Source organism: Plasmodium berghei (assembly GCF_900002375.2).
Source record: "Plasmodium berghei ANKA genome assembly, chromosome: 13".
NCBI classification, from domain to species: Eukaryota; Apicomplexa; class Aconoidasida; order Haemosporida; family Plasmodiidae; genus Plasmodium; species Plasmodium berghei.
Window position 1 is genome coordinate 602842 of NC_036171.2, and position 14473 is coordinate 617314.

The following is a 14473-nucleotide window of genomic DNA, read 5'->3' on the forward strand; positions in this document are numbered from 1 at the left end:
CTTTTTGTTTAGTGCCCTTTTCCCGTTATACGATTTATGATGTTATTTATTCATTTTTTTGATGTTCTAAGAAAAATGATAGTCTCAAGAGAGACCATATACATTTTTCTAATGTTTCAAATATTTTGGTGGTAATATATTTTATAATAATTTTCAATAAAAATTTGGTTCACAATTTTACTAAATTGTAAATTATGTTATCGTAGTTAAGATATATACAAATAAAAATTTTTAATATAATAAAAAAAGACAAAAGTAAATTAAATTCAATGTTTATACATATTCATACATAAACATACATGTACGTATATATAAATTATAAAGGATAGCATAAAAAAAAATAAGCCAATATGCTCATAATAAAGTAAAGATTGTATCAAAGGATTACAAATTTATAAAAAATGAAAAATATAAAAAAAGCTATATATATTGCATAGCTAATTTTATAAAAGATTTTTAACCCTTCAAAGTAAGGAGCATATTATTTGAGCCCAATAAATAAATCATAGTGTTCATAAGAATAATTGTTTCCTTGATTTGTTTTTAAGCAATGTGCTATAAACTTTTTGTGAATAAATATATCGGCCTTAAATACAATGACAATTCATTATTATAACTTTTCATAAAGTTTATTGTACGAATTTATCCAAAGATTATACTAAAAAAAATAAAGAGAACATAAAAAAAGTGTAGTACAAAATAAGGTTAATATTGTATTAACACCATGCATACACAAATATATACATGTACAATAAATAATTTTTTTTTAATTTATGCATGTGTGTATTCCCTTTGTACCTCAATGGAATTTCTTTTTCCCTTATCATTGTTTGAAAAAATCAATTCGTGTGCTCCTCTATAAAAAAGAAAACAAATCAGCATATACAATTGTGTAAAATTAATTTAAAAATGCAGAAAGGTTATAAAGAATGAAAATAACAAATTTATGTGAATAATTTATTTTTTCATTTTGTTGTTATTTTTTTCGCTTACATCCACAGGTTTTGCAAAATTTCAGTTTTCTTATGTTCTATGCTCTTGTAAAACAATGGGGTCTGAAAAGGGTATAAATTTTAAGGCAGTAAAATGAGAGCAAATTAATTTTATTTAATTTATAAGAATGATTTATGCACATATTTAGGAATATAGAAAAAAAAATGCATGAATATTTTGCATAAGTATATATATTACTTCCATCATTTTGAGAAAAAGGACAGAAAAAATTGAATTGTAAAAAGACAAAGAATAAAAAAGTTTTATAAAATAATCAATGGCATTATTATGAAACAATTTGCTGATTAAATAAATGTTATTTTTATTCATATCAATTAATGTATGTAAATATAAGTAAAATTTCCAAAAGTTTTTTATTTTGCTTTTTTTGAAATCTTCAAAATAGTAAGATAAATCTTTTAAAATAACATTTTGTAAAAATGGAAATGAGTTAACAGTACTAATGTGTAATATTCTGTTTAATATCATGTGATATAAATATTCATATAAATACATATATTTTATATATATATTTATTATATTAGCTTGTTTTAAGAAATTTAAAGATATAAAAGATGTTTTTAAAACATAGGGAAAATATTTTTTTATTTTACTATTTCCTTTAAAATTATCAGATTTTTGGATTATTTTATTTGATATTTCGTAGAAATAATAAGTGTTTTTGTATATATTATTTTCTACTCGTTTTTTTTCATCATTTTCAAAATTAATTAAATTATCATTGTCTTTATGAATATTTATTTTTTCGTTTTTTATAGTGTTTAAATTGTCAACTTTTTGACCGTCTTTATAGCTATCTTTACATTCATCATTATTTCTACAGTTTAATATATCGCTTATGCATTTCATATCGATGTTATTTGTAAAAAAATAACTTCTACTTATTTCTTTATTCATATCTTTTATATTTCTCAAGAGTTTGTCGCCAATATGATAAAAATATTTTTTATTCTGAGAAGCATATAAATTACTACTACTAGTTCGATGAATACTACAATTAGTGATGCTTATCTTCTCAGGACTATTAATTTGGTCTTCATTCTGATGGGTTAGCTTTTTTCCCTTATTATTTGGTGTGGTATCATAATTCGATTTCATACTAACATATTCATTGTAAATTGTTTCCCCAATTTTATTTTTATTTAAATTATCTGAATTATTAAAATTTTTATTTATGTTGTTAATGTTAAGAGATGATATACTAGTACTCAATGTATTATTTGCAATAAATGTTCCAAAATTTTGAGAATTATTTCCAAAGTTTTGTCTTTCTATATTATTAGAGTCTAATTTATTTGTGCTTGTTACATTACTAGTTTCATTTTTTAAATTTTTTTTTTTTTTTTTTTTTTCTTCAGATTTGTTTAATTCTGTATTATTTTCATTGTGATCACTATCGCATTTCGTATTATAATAATCCGTCGGCATATTTCTTGTATTTGTTTTTTCTTCATAAAAAAATTCATCAATAATTGTGAAAAAAATATGTATTTTTAAATAATTTATTTGTGGTATATTTAATAAAGCTGATAATAATAATATGCTATTCTTTTCCTTTATATTTTTTGCTTTTTTTTTATTATCACTATCTTCAGAAAAAAAATTAAAAAATGATAAAAAATCATCATTACTTCCATTGTCTGATGCTATTATGTATTTTAAAATGCTATTTAATGGAATTTTTAAATAACTTTCATTATGTCCATTCATAAATAATTTATGTGTTTTATTTTTTATTTCTTCCATTAGAAAAATGTTATTATAATTACTACCAATTTCTTCATCATCAGTATCATTATTATTATCTTTAGGTTTAAAATTTTTACTTGATCCATGAATGTATTTCACATGGCTTTCTTCCTTTTTGTTTTCTATACTCATATATTTATAATTTTTATTTTTTTCCTTTCGTTTTTCTTTGTCTAAATACATATTGTCATCATATGTTTCAATTGATGAAGGTGATTTTTTCTTTGCCAATTTATTATAATAGTTCATATTACTTTTTACATTTCCATCTTTATTGTTCTCAACATTTTTATTATCACCAGATTCCTTTTCTATCGATTTATCGTTTCCGAAAATATTTTTAAATCCTGTACAAGTCTCATTTTCCCATCGATTTTGTCCTGTTTTTCTCTTTTTTGATATTGATATATTTCTTTCATCTATATTCATTCCATAATTGTTTTCATCATTTTTTTCATATTCGTAATTTAACTTTTCATATCCATTTTGATCATTCATAAAATCACTACTAATTATTTCGTTTATTTTTTTTTCAATATTAGAGTTTTCATGAGTGTAGTTTAAATTATCACAACTTTCAATATTCTGATTATTGTTTGTCTTTAAAATAGATAATTCGTCATTTTGTTGATATAATTTTTTTTTTTTTTTTTTTTTCCTATGCTTATAATCTATAATATCTATAGCATATTTTATTAAAACAAAAAAATTATTATAAATTCCAAAATAAAAAATAGATGCCCAAAAGTTCACATTATTTTTTTGTGTTAAAAGATCGAAATTGTTGTTATAAAAATTAAAACAAATACCATTTATAATGGAATATTTCAATAATATATTATTAAATAACAATGAATATTCACATAAATCATCAATATTTTTTATTTTAATTGAATTTTTAGTTTTTTTTATTATTTCTTGTGTTTTTAATTCATCAGAAAAACATAATAATCCGTCTTTTATAATATTGTTAATAAATTCAACAATGGGATAATATTTATCTATCTTAGTAATTTCTTCATCCTTAAGATTATATTTTTCTTTGTATTGCAAACAAAATAATAATCTAAGGTTACTATAAAACATGCTATCAAAAGGTAGTATTAATTTTTTTTTATAATAGTCTTTATCAAATTTTCTATTAGTATATTTATTTTTGCCCTCTCCATCGATTTCTTTTTTTTCCTTATTGGTATTATTACTAGTAGTAATATTACTAATAATGTTATCCGAAACAATTCGTTTTTTCTTATTTATATCATAATGAAAACTATTTGTATAAATTGTCTCGCTACTACTTCTATTTATATTATTATGGACTTCTTTATTTTCAATAATGTTTGAAAATATTTCACTTTTATGTATATGACATGTAGTATTTTCACTTATATCCATATTTTCTCTCATCTGTAAATATTCAAATGAACTACTATTATGATTATATCCATGAATTTTTATAACGTATAATTTAGAGTTGTTATTACATTTTATTATTTTTTTTTTTTCATCATTCACATTTTTATTATTATTCATGATTTTATCAAAAATTGTTTCTAATTTTTTTAATTTAGTTTCAAAATGTTCTGAAAGATGAGAAGAACAAGAACTAACACCATCTTGTGATTCACCCATATTGTGAGATTCAACTATTCCATATTCATTATTTTCTTGTATATATTCATCAATTTCACTATTACTTTTTATATTTTCTGGGGTATTATTTGAATCCTTTTCGCTTTGTATTATTTCTTCATTTGTATCCTTATTCAGATGTGGCTTATTATTAACATTTTTTGAACAAGCATTTGTTTTTATTTCCTTTTCTGCACACGGTGTGTGCTCATGTAAAAAATTCGATGAGTTATGCTCTTTTTCATTTAAAATTTTTTGTAAGCATTTTAATCGTATTATATGTAAAAATAAATTATAAAGAAAAATATGTTCATTTCCTTCACCTATTAATTCTATTATGTTATTAATCAAATTTGTTATATAATTGTGACTATTTTTTAATTTCATTCGAAATATGATTTCTTCTATAATATGCTCTACTTCTTCAAAAAATAATTCTGGGCACAATATCCATATTTTCCGTTTAACATTAATTGAAGTGATTTCATAAAAGTATTTAGCAGCAGGTGTATCTTCTACTAATATTTTTAAAATATTTATAGGAATAATATTTATTTTTTCTAATACCATAGAGAATAATGGTTGTATTTCGCGTACTTGAAACATTAACATCATTTTTTTAGCTAGCTTTGTTAAACTGTAAAAAAAATATGATAGGGATTATATTTATGAAATTAGTGTAATAAATATGATTTATATATTTGTACAAATTTTTTTTTTTCGTGGGTACCATTTTTGAGACTTTTCCACTGATTTAACTTTATTTATGAATTTTGGAGATAAATAATTTTTAAATACATGCTTATATGTTATGTGCTTAGGGATATTTAAAAATTTGAGAAAATCCATCAACCCAGATAATGCAACATCTTGAAATGATTGTGTTTGTCGCCACACCTTGCAAGCTCTAACTGCAGGGTTACTATTTTCTTCGTCATTTTTTAATCGGTAATTATCTAAACATAAAAAAAATAAACAATCAAACAAATATGCATAAATATATATGTGTGTGTAAAACATTTTGTTTGTGTTGCTTAGGATCTTTTTTTTTTTTTTTTACATTCTATCCATCTTATTAATGCATTTCGTCCAGCAGGCCCACAATTTAATCCCTCTCTAAATACTTCAGGGTTTTCATTTAAATTGTTTATCTCATTTTGATTGAACAAGTTTATGTAGTTTAGTTCTTCTTTTCTTCTCCTTTCGGCATACTTGCGGCCAAAATTAAAATTCCAGCCAGTACTCATAACTTAAAAAAAATGTTAAAAAATTATAATAAAGTATAATAATAAAAATCAAACAAATAATATGAAAAATAACTAATAATAATAATTGTAGTAGTATTATTATAATTTAATAAATGTATGCTTCAAACTAGTGTGGAATGCAGAAAACAAAATTCCAACTAATATTTTAGGTTAAGCCATATATACATACTATATTAATTTATTTTTTTGTTTGTATACTTATAAATATATTAAAATTAGTAACGTTGTTGCGAAGAATTATTTTTATGTGATATGAGCAAATCGAAGGGTATTATAAAAACAATGATTCATGTGTATAATATACATATTATTGTGCACATTTTATTTATTTGTATATCTTTATTCGTACTATAATATACATTTAAATATGAAAATTACAAACATTTATGCAATATTGTCTCAAAATAATTATAGAGTACATATTTTTAATTTCCCATTTTTTTATATTTAAATTATATTTCTTTCGCTTTTCCATTTGCATATTTTCGATTTTTTCGAATTAATACTGTTTTCCAAAGTGTTGCACATTCATTGCTTATTGTTATTATTTATCCTTTGGGGATAATTCATTTATAATATATATTTTCTTACCCTAAACATTTTATACACGAATTCAAGTTTCTTAAAGTAGAAACTACTATGGGATATATATAATATTATTTATTTAATTTATTTATAAAGATAGAAAACATATTTCATAAATAATATATATTTTTTAAGCGCAGCATGCCTACGGAATATCCTTTTTAAATTTAATTTTGAACAAAAGGATTTATTATACCTTTATAGATATACACCTAAAATAAAAATTATAGAAAATTTACAGAGACTTATTGCCGATATTGTCATTACACTTATATTAGCAGTATTAGCTATTATTCATTTTAGTCATCATTCAATATGATTTTATATAAATATATATATCAATTTTAAACATTAACAAAATATATACATATATTATGCCTCATATTATTTAATATTCAACATATTCATAAAATTACTGCGTCTGAAATTGAAAGTATACAGAAAAATAGGCGAAAGTTTTTATTCGCCCCATTGGAAAATTAATTCTAAAATTTTAATTTTTTGTTATACATTTTTTCATAAAAAAAAGTTAAAAAAAATAAAACAAATACAATTTGCAAAAATTATAAATAAAATTGGTTTAAGTAATCATTAAAAGGATAGAGGTTAAATATTTTGTCTCAGGTAACGAAACATGAACAGGGTGATCTGAACTTATTCTTCCTTCCCCTATTATTACCCCTTCGCATTTTGCCCAATTCAACGCTTTTCTTATACATAAAACTAACTCATTGTAACCTATTAATTTGTTACAACTTGATACAAATACATAGCCAGGCTTTTGTATTATTTTAAATGATACATACAAAAGCTTTTGATAAACTTTTAAAGCTGCTGGTAATAAATAGTTATTACGTGCTAATGGTGGAGGGTCTATTAATATAACGTCATATTTTTTTTTGAAAAAATCATAATTATTATTTTTAATTAATAATTTGTCTATATCGTCGAGATCAATGCGATTATCTTTACTTTTTTCATATATATATATGTTTTGTATATCCGAAAAAAATGTGCTCTTTTTATCATGTTCCTTTTTTTTCATTGATATCATGTTGTTATCATTTTGTTCTTTCAATTCAATGCTCAACCATTCATCAGTTTGCTCATCGCTTTTCTCAAGTAATGGTATATTATCATTTCTATTATATGGTGCCTCTAATTTTATGTGTAAAGATACGTTAAGGAATTTCTTAACGCATGCATGCACAAAGTTAATTTTGTTTAAAACGTTATTATACTGAGCAGATTTCACTCCATGTTCTATGGCCAAATAAGAAGAATCAACACACGTTACTTCATTAGCACCATAATAAGCTAAAGTAATTCCAAATCCTCCAACATATGAAAATAAATCTAAAACGTTTTTATCTTTACAATATGAAATAAGCATTGAGCGATTATCTCTTTGATCATAATACCATCCTGTTTTTTGTCCTTTTAATATATCAGTAAAAAATGTTAATCCGTTTTCTCTAATTTCAATTGGTGGTTTATACAAGCCTTTATATACTAATTTAGTTAATGACAATTTTTCAAGTTTTCGTATTTGACTATCATTTTTTAATATAATTGTGTCGGGATTTAAAACACTTTCAATGCTCTTTAATATAATGTGTAACAATACATCCATTCCACTTGCATTTATCTGAACAGATACTAATTTATTATATTTATCTATTATAATACCTGGTAAAAAATCACTTTCTGCATTAACAACCCTAAAAAAATTATCGTTTGGAAACAATTCCAATCTTTTTTCATATGCTCTTTTTATTTTATTATTAAAAAATTCTTCATTTATATGTTCGCTAACATTCATAGTTAATATTCTAGACACAATCGTTGAATTTTTATTGTATATTCCTACTCCTATATTTTCATTAAATTCATTTTTTATATTAACGATACAGGGACTATATAAAAACAAATCGTTGTCATTTTTTACGTCCTTTGAGTATACCCAAGGAAAACCATTTAATATATTTTTAACACAGTTATCTTTTATAATTAACCATGGTCTTTTTTTAGGGTTTATGTTATTGTTGCCATTTTGCTCATTATATGTAATTGAACTTGGGGTATGCACTCTTCTCCTTGTTCCTATGCATTTATTCAAATGTCGTTTTAAAAACAAACTGTAATTTCCCTTTGCACATAAAAACAGCTTCACCATAAGAAAGCTTTAAGTAACGCTTGTGTAAAAATATTATTTAAAAATTATATATGCATATATATGTACACAATTTATTTAAAAGACCTTTACTTTTTTTTACTTTTTATATATGATTACTATTATATGTATATTTTACATACAAAAACTATTGCAATTGAAACTTCCAAAAGAATTCTTTCAATTGTTAATATATTTTTTTTATCTTTATTTTCTTATAATCGTATAATCAAAATTTTATCCCATATTTAAATTCCTTAACTCATAAATGATTTTACTACATATCTATATTTTTTTTGAAAATGCGGAGCGAAAGTGTATTAAACGTTATTTATTTTTTCATTTTTTTTCCCATTTTTTTATTTTTTTTTATCATTATATTTCATTTTTATTTAAAACATAAAAAAGAAAATTTGTATATATTATGTGATGGGGATATATAAATGCATATAAATATCTGATAATAACATTTCAAAATGATAATTATTTTGTAAAATTATCCATGTTACAACTTAAACGGGGACAAATGACGATAGATTATAAAGAACATATTTATATTATTCGAAAAAGCATAAAAAAATAAGTAATTTCATCACAAAGTAATTTTAAAAAAGAATAAATCGATTTATTTTTACTCACTTATATATAAAAAGTAATATTATATTCACCAATAGAATATATCATATAATGTTTTTGTAATGTATATGCGATATCCTTTTTGGTAACTGAATTATTTCATTTTTAATATTTAAACAAAAAAATATTAAATATTTTTCAAAGAAATGGAACGTTTTTAACTTAAAAAGGATATCAAAGGAGGGAAACATATATATACATTCCCATGTAATTATTTATATGTACGTTTTTCCGCATGATGGACATAACATATATAGATCATATTGACCATAAATTTATCATTGTTACGTCTAAATATTATCAAAATAATAATAATAAATAAAAAGTAAAAAAATACAAAATGTATAACGGAATTGGATTAAAAACGCCGCGAGGTTCGGGAACAAATGGATATATTCAAAGTAATTTGGCACATATTCGCCGTGCCAAAAATACAATTAGAGATTACGAAAAATTTCGAAATGAAGTTAGTATGAATAATATTGTTGATAAAAAATATACATGTGATTTTTCAATTATTGAACACTCAGAAAAAAGAAAAATAGAGTTAGAAGTTTTACTATATGAAGAAAAAATCAAGGAAGAAGGAAAAGAAAATATTGAAGAGCTAATTAATAATTATAGGAAAAAATTATATGATGAATATTATGAAAAAAAAAATACAGAAGAAAAATTTAATGTAAATAAAAATCGGAAATTTGATGCTAATGAAAATATACATATGCTAAATGATAGAAAAAGAAAACAAATAGAAAATTTGCAAAAAATTTTGAAAATTAAAAAGAACGATAAAAAGATAGAAGATATGCAGTTAAAGGAGAGTGATGAAGCGTCAAAGAAGAAAAACAAAAATAGCAAAGACAACCGAAGCGATAGAAGCAGTAGTGATAGTAGTAGTAGCGATAGTAGAAGTAGTAATAGTAGACGTAGTGGTAGTAGAAGTAGTAATAGTAGAAGTAGTGGTAGTAGAAGTAGTAATAGTAGAAGTAGTAATAGTAGTAGTAATAGTAGAAGTAGTGGTAGTAGAAGTAGTAATAGTATAAGTAGTGGTAGTAGAAGTAGTAATAGTATAAGTAGTGGTAGTAGAAGTAGTAATAGTATAAGTAGTGATAGTAGAAGTAGTAATAGTATAAGTAGTGGTAATAGAAGTATTAGCGATGAAAGCAACGCTAGCAGCAGTGAAAGTGATTGCAGAAGGAATATAAGACGAAAAAAAAAATATCGATATGAGTATAGTTCAGATAGCTCTCATAAATCTACTAAATCTGATTATTCTAGCGATTCTAACAAGCGTACTTGTAATACATCAGAATACAGTGATTCAAGCGGGCCATCAAATATAAAACAAAAGAAAAATAATAAAAAAATAAAAGCCAAGCCATCGCTTCCAATAAGAATATCTGTTATAAGTAGTATTCCTGATACACCAACCAAAAATGATTCCAATCCAACATTGGATGACGATAAAATAAAAAATTCCGATCGTTCAATTAGTCCACGCATATCAAGGGGTAATAAACTGGCATTACAGAAAATGATTCGTAAAAAAAGAAAATCTCAAAGCAGCTATAACGATAGCGATGATGATAAAAATTTTAAAGGTAATACAAAAAACAAGCATCGTAATAAAAGAAAACTACAAAGAAACAGTGATAGTAATAGTGATAGCGATAATCGATATAACAAAACTAAGATAAAAAAAAAAAAGTATGCTAAAAAAGATAGCCATAAAAGTAGTGATACTTCTAAAAAAAATAATTCTCTTGAAAAAATGCATAATAAAGAACCCAAAAATAATAAAAAAAAAGAAACCAACAAAAAATCATCGTCATCACTAGTAAGAAATGATGAAAGATCAGATTATGGGCACCCAAACAAAAGGAAACATATCATCAAGCATAGTAAACGAAATAAGCCTAACAAGCGTGGTAGTATCACATCATCCGACGAAAGAAATATAGAGTACAAAAAGAACCCCTCATTAAATGATATAAAAAAAAAAGACAAGACCCCCCAAAAAAATAATAAACCAGAAAATTCATTAAATAAGAACAAAACTCTGGAAATTTTAAATGACATAAAAAAATATTACAGCAAAAAGAAAGAATCTTTTAGCGGGCAAAGTGATAAAGAATCTAGCCACACCTTCAACAATTCTGATAATAATAGTAGGGGAAATGATAATAATAAAAGCGACAGTGATAGTATCGCATCTAGCCACATAAAAAAGAATGAAAAGCAGAAAAAGAGGGGATCCCTAAATATACACAATTATTCTAGTCAATCGCCAATTAGAAATAAAAAAAATGATAATAGAATTTTGAAAAAGAAAAAATTAGAATATGATAGTAATTCAACTGACTTTCATTTTAATCATGAGCATCGTTGCGATCATAATCGGCGTGCTAAAAGAGAGCGAGAATATGAAAACAGTGAAAGAAGCATTAGGAGTATAGATTGTTATAAAAATAAAAAAAGAGAAAGAGCTAGTTCTGAGAGCATAGACAAAAACCGTAGGGGAAAGAACAGAGACATAATTGACAGACATAAACATAGAGAAAGAGATAAAGAAGGAAAACGTGAAAAGAGAGATATAGGTATCGAAAAAAGTCACAGAAGTAGAGAAAGACATAAGGGAAGAAGACTTAGAAGAGAGGGTAGCGATGCATAAGAAAACATAAAATAAATCATATATCTGTAGCATCGCAACGCAATATATACTATGATATAAAAAATCCCCATGAAAATTTTATGCACCTTTGGAAAGCGAAAGTTCATTTTATGCTCGCTTTATTATTATTGTATTTTTTGATACACAGCATAATGCAATCATAATTTCTCGTTTGTTTAATTTTATCGAATATCCCCAAAATATGGGTATGTATATAGTCAAAATAATAATTATGATAATGACAAATTCTTTATGTTTGCATAAGTATATATCATATTATTATTTCCATATCTTTACTTATATTGCCTTTTAATTTGATTTTTTTGTTTCAAATATAACTATAATAATTGTTAAATCAAATAATAAAAAACAGATGTTAATAGTTAGTGTTAAAAAAATGTATATAACTATAGGGATAAATGACATAGCTATGTAAGCACAGGTCATACACATGCCTTATATTCCCCTAAAAATATGAACCTTTAAATAAATTTTACAATACTCCACTCTACAATAAATACCATATAGTTTACACAAATGTGTGTACATACAAAATATGTATAAATATATATAATACATATATACTTTTTGCATTAATAGACGTAAAAAAAACTAATCTCGACTTTTATTTTTAAACCATTGCATTAAACCACCCAATGCACTAACTGTTTCAAATTGCATATTTTTTTTGTTTATTGAATTAACAAAATTATCATTAATTTCTGGATTATTATCAATTTCATTGATATCAATTAATCTTGAATTTTTAAAAAATGGATTTCCCCCAACTGTTATAGCTTTTCCTTTTGTAAAATATTCTACCCATAATTCATAACCATATTTTATTAAAAAAGTCAATGTCCATGCAACTGGCGCAATTATAAATAAAAATAATGCTAATACAAATTTATATGTATTTTTTTTTTCTAATGTATACAATTCGTTGTAGAACGGACTTATATTATACCAGTGATTAAAATTTTTTTTTATATAATTGTAAAAATAGTCTACACATATGCTATCACAAATTATTAAAATATTGATATCCCTTTTCCCTTGTGGTATTTCAAATTCTGAATATAATCCAGATTTTCTTATTGTGTTTCTCAAATTATTTATTATATCATATGTAGTTTCATTGAAAAAAGAAAAAATATTTTTTTTTAAATAAGCTTCATTTTTTCCTTTATTCCCGATATTGTTGTAATTAATATTGGAGGGTGTCATATATGGGGGTATATAATATTTTGATCGCAATATTCTTAGCAAAGTTGCATGAAAATTGTATATTAAATATAGGGCATTCTCCTGAACAAGAGCATTGTAAAAATTTGGGGAATTGTTTTGTAAATTGTATTCATCTTCATCTTTTTTAATTTCAAGATTATTATTTGGCTGAATATTGTTTTTATCACTTTTTTCGCTATTCACAAGAAAATAATATACCAAAGAAAGTATTTCTTTGGGGTTATTAAATATAGCTGCACCAATGCTTGTAAGTTCTGTTAGCCGATCTCTTCCTAAACAAAAATGGGGAATATTTAAAAGAAGGCATTGTTGTATTATTGATATATACTGTCCATTAACTTTTTTTAAATTAGCATGTATAGAATCTATAGCTTTCCTTTGAACTAAATCAGCTCTATTAAAAGACTTTAATATTTTATCATAATCAACATATCCAATTCCAAAAATTACACAATCAAATTTCGTTTTTTTAATATCTTTTATTATATTCATATTTTTAAGTTCTAATAATTCTATATTACTTTTATTGGTTGGTAATAAATCACATATTTGTAAATCTATATTTTTGTCATCCCATTTTATTTTTAAATTTTTATATTCGACATTATTTTCGTTAACTTTCCATTTTAGTTGCCCTTTAGTTTTATTTTTGTATCTTAAAGCCAAGCTTCTGAACATTTTTCACTTCCCTTTTTCTTTATTTTTTCTTTTTTTTTTCTTTTTTTTAATCATGCGCTTTTGTATGATGTGTGCTTTCCCTTCTTTTTTTTTTTGTTATTATTCTTTCAAAAGATCCATCATGAATATTCAATCTGGGTTAGTTCATCATTACATTCATTTATTTAAAAAAAAATAGCTTATAAGCATATATAATATAGAGCATTGTGTATTATACGTATATTTATTTTTTTTCTATGTAGAAAATAAAAAACAGCAGTTGCTCAACTTTTTATAAAACATTTTGCATCTCTAATCTACTAGAAAGAATACTACAAACAAAATTTACTGCAATATATACATACTATTTTTATTTCGTAAATATATATATTTATTTAAATGTACGCATAATAATTTTGTTTCGTGTTGCTCGCTACATTTTGAAATTTTTTCTTTCACCTTAACATTTTTTGAGATACTTGTTTATTTTAATTGTGTTCCACATGTTTCAATAAAAAGGATAATTTTAGAAAATGCTCAACTATCGATTCTTTTATAGATTGTGTGTTGTGATGGTTATTATTTTTTCTTAATATTGTTTTATAAAATGTATATTAATTCTTTTATATATAAAATTATGAAATTCAATTAGTTCGTAAAATTATTATTATTTTACATTTTTTATAATATAAATATATAGTAATGATGCAATCGGTTATTTTTTAGAAAAAAAATTCATATAATATAGCATGAACCAAATAAAACTTATCACATAACTACTCGATTTATTATGCATTATTGATTTTACATATGCACAATATATTCCTTATAAGAATATAT

General features: G+C 23.5%; 4 protein-coding genes across 4 annotated transcripts; 1 reads left to right on the plus strand and 3 right to left on the minus strand.

Moving 5' to 3' along the window:
- Positions 1–610: 610 nt before the first annotated feature.
- Positions 611–5642, minus strand: PBANKA_1314200 (conserved Plasmodium protein, unknown function; the record flags this gene model as incomplete). The annotated part of the gene is made up of 6 exons (XM_034566725.1): positions 611–658; positions 799–856; positions 994–1055; positions 1192–5032; positions 5126–5351; positions 5456–5642. 6 exons carry the CDS (start codon positions 5640–5642, stop codon positions 611–613), a joined length of 4422 nt encoding a protein of 1473 aa, XP_034423294.1.
- Positions 5643–6828: 1186 nt separating this feature from the next.
- PBANKA_1314300 (S-adenosylmethionine-dependent methyltransferase, putative) lies at positions 6829–8424 on the minus strand (the record flags this gene model as incomplete). Its single annotated transcript, XM_034566726.1, has 1 exon — positions 6829–8424. One exon carries the CDS (start codon positions 8422–8424, stop codon positions 6829–6831), a length of 1596 nt encoding a protein of 531 aa, XP_034423295.1.
- Positions 8425–9397: 973 nt separating this feature from the next.
- Positions 9398–11728, plus strand: PBANKA_1314400 (conserved Plasmodium protein, unknown function; the record flags this gene model as incomplete). Its single annotated transcript, XM_034566727.1, has 1 exon — positions 9398–11728. The coding sequence occupies one exon, from the start codon at positions 9398–9400 to the stop codon at positions 11726–11728; it is 2331 nt and encodes a 776-aa protein (XP_034423296.1).
- A 612-nt stretch (positions 11729–12340) lies between these two features.
- On the minus strand, positions 12341–13654 carry PBANKA_1314500 (conserved protein, unknown function; the record flags this gene model as incomplete). Its single annotated transcript, XM_034566728.1, has 1 exon — positions 12341–13654. One exon carries the CDS (start codon positions 13652–13654, stop codon positions 12341–12343), a length of 1314 nt encoding a protein of 437 aa, XP_034423297.1.
- Positions 13655–14473: the final 819 nt, after the last annotated feature.